The sequence below is a fragment of the Colobus angolensis genome, unplaced genomic scaffold (genome assembly GCF_000951035.1).
Source record: "Colobus angolensis palliatus isolate OR3802 unplaced genomic scaffold, Cang.pa_1.0 Scaffold184, whole genome shotgun sequence".
NCBI classification, from domain to species: Eukaryota; Metazoa; Chordata; class Mammalia; order Primates; family Cercopithecidae; genus Colobus; species Colobus angolensis.
The window spans coordinates 3864412-3866091 of NW_012114977.1; the positions used below are offsets into that span (position 1 = coordinate 3864412).

The window sequence follows — 1680 nt, forward strand, 5'->3', positions numbered from 1 at the left end:
AATCTATACATGTGCATACTTTTTGCAATTTTAATCTTAGAGTTCAAATTATTTTTGTGTATTTATAAACAGTTTTCCATATTGCAGCATAATCCTGAGTGTTTTAATGGCTGCATGATTGTTTTTATTTACTATAAAAATTTGGGTATTTGGTTTATGTATTTGGTTTTTTACTTTCAGTTTATGCTGCTTCCTATTTTTCCACTATGTGTAGCCTTTCTTCTTCTTTTGAATTAACTTTCTTGGGACAAATTTTCAAGAGTGGAATTATTGGAGCAAATGGTTTGAGTGTTTTTATGACTTTAATGTGTATTATTAAGGATTTGTAGCTGTCACTCTTTTTTTTTTTTTTGGAGACAGAGTCTCGCTCTGTCGCCCAGGCTGGAGTGCAGTGGCGTGATCTCGGCTCACTGCCACCTCCACCTCCCAGGTTCAAGTGATTCTCCTCTCTCAGCCTCCTGAGTAGCTAGGATTACAGACATGTGCAACCACACTTGGCTACTTTTTTGTATTTTTAGTAGAGACAGGGTTTCACCATGTTGGCCATGCTGGTCTCGAACTCCTGACCTCAACTGATCTGCCCACCTCGGCCTACCTAAGTGCTGGGATTACAGGCACCTTGTAACTGTCTCTTCTAATAAACTTTATAGAACGCATAGCATGGATTCATATAAAGTCCCTTGTTTTTAAAAGAGAAATCAGTTTTTTTCTCATTTCAAAAAAACATGTTAACTATAATTTATGAAGTGCAGAAAAATAGAAAATTATTTGTAAGCTTACTGGAGGCTTCCACCATTAATATTTTATTTCCTTTCAGTCTTCTCAAGTTGTTTTTGCAGTAGCTCAGGCCTACTGTGTATACAGTGTTGCAGAGTGTGCTTTTTGCTTAACAGGAATGTTTTTCTATGTTATTAAAAGAGTGTAAATATCCATTGTAATATCTTTGTAACATTCTGTCATATGGCTGTTAGCATGGCTTATTTTTCCATGTATTATTGAATGTGAGGGATTGTGCTTGTTTCCACTTCTTTTGGTTCAGTGTGTATTGAATACATATAACAATGTGATTTCTTACTGTTGGTGATGGGTCAACCTCTAGCGATGACTATGACTCCAAGAAACGCAAACAGCGGGCTGCTGGAGAGCCCTGGGGTGCTAAGAAGCCAAGGCATGACCTGCCTCCTTACCGGGTCCACCTCACTCCCTACACTGTGGACAGGTAAGTGGGGAGGCTGAGGTGGGCTGAGACTTGCTGCTGGTAATAGTTTCTCATGTAAATGAGATGGGGTCTATGCCAGTGCACATGTGTGTTCTCACAGCCTTTTCTTACAAAACAAAAAGCACATGGAAACCTGTTGTACATATTGTATGGTGGTTTGCCTTTTCACTGAAAGTACTTTAGATTTTATTTCATATGAACATTTATTAGATCCAGTTTTTTTTTTTTTTTTGGCAACTACACAGTATTCATTGAATGGATGAACATGATTTATTTAACCAGTTCTCCATTAGCACTCTATCCTAAATTTTCTTGGAATGAACATCCTTCTACCTACACTTGTGTGTTTGTTGAGATCAGTTCTAGAAATGGAGCAGCTGGCTCAAAGGCTTTGCTTTTTTTTTTTTTTTGAGACGGAGTCTGGCTCTGTCTCCCAGGCTGGGGTGCAGTGGCCGGATCTC

General features: G+C 38.5%; 1 protein-coding gene across 3 annotated transcripts in view; it reads left to right on the forward strand.

Moving 5' to 3' along the window:
• Positions 1 to 1680, forward strand: part of CCAR2 (cell cycle and apoptosis regulator 2) — a 15442-nt gene that overhangs the window by 6676 nt on the left and 7086 nt on the right. For all 3 annotated transcript variants that reach the window (XM_011939839.1, XM_011939841.1, XM_011939840.1), the window contains one exon: positions 1100 to 1219. In XM_011939839.1, coding sequence (XP_011795229.1) covers positions 1100 to 1219 — 120 coding nt within the window. The remainder of the gene's footprint in view (positions 1 to 1099; positions 1220 to 1680) is intronic.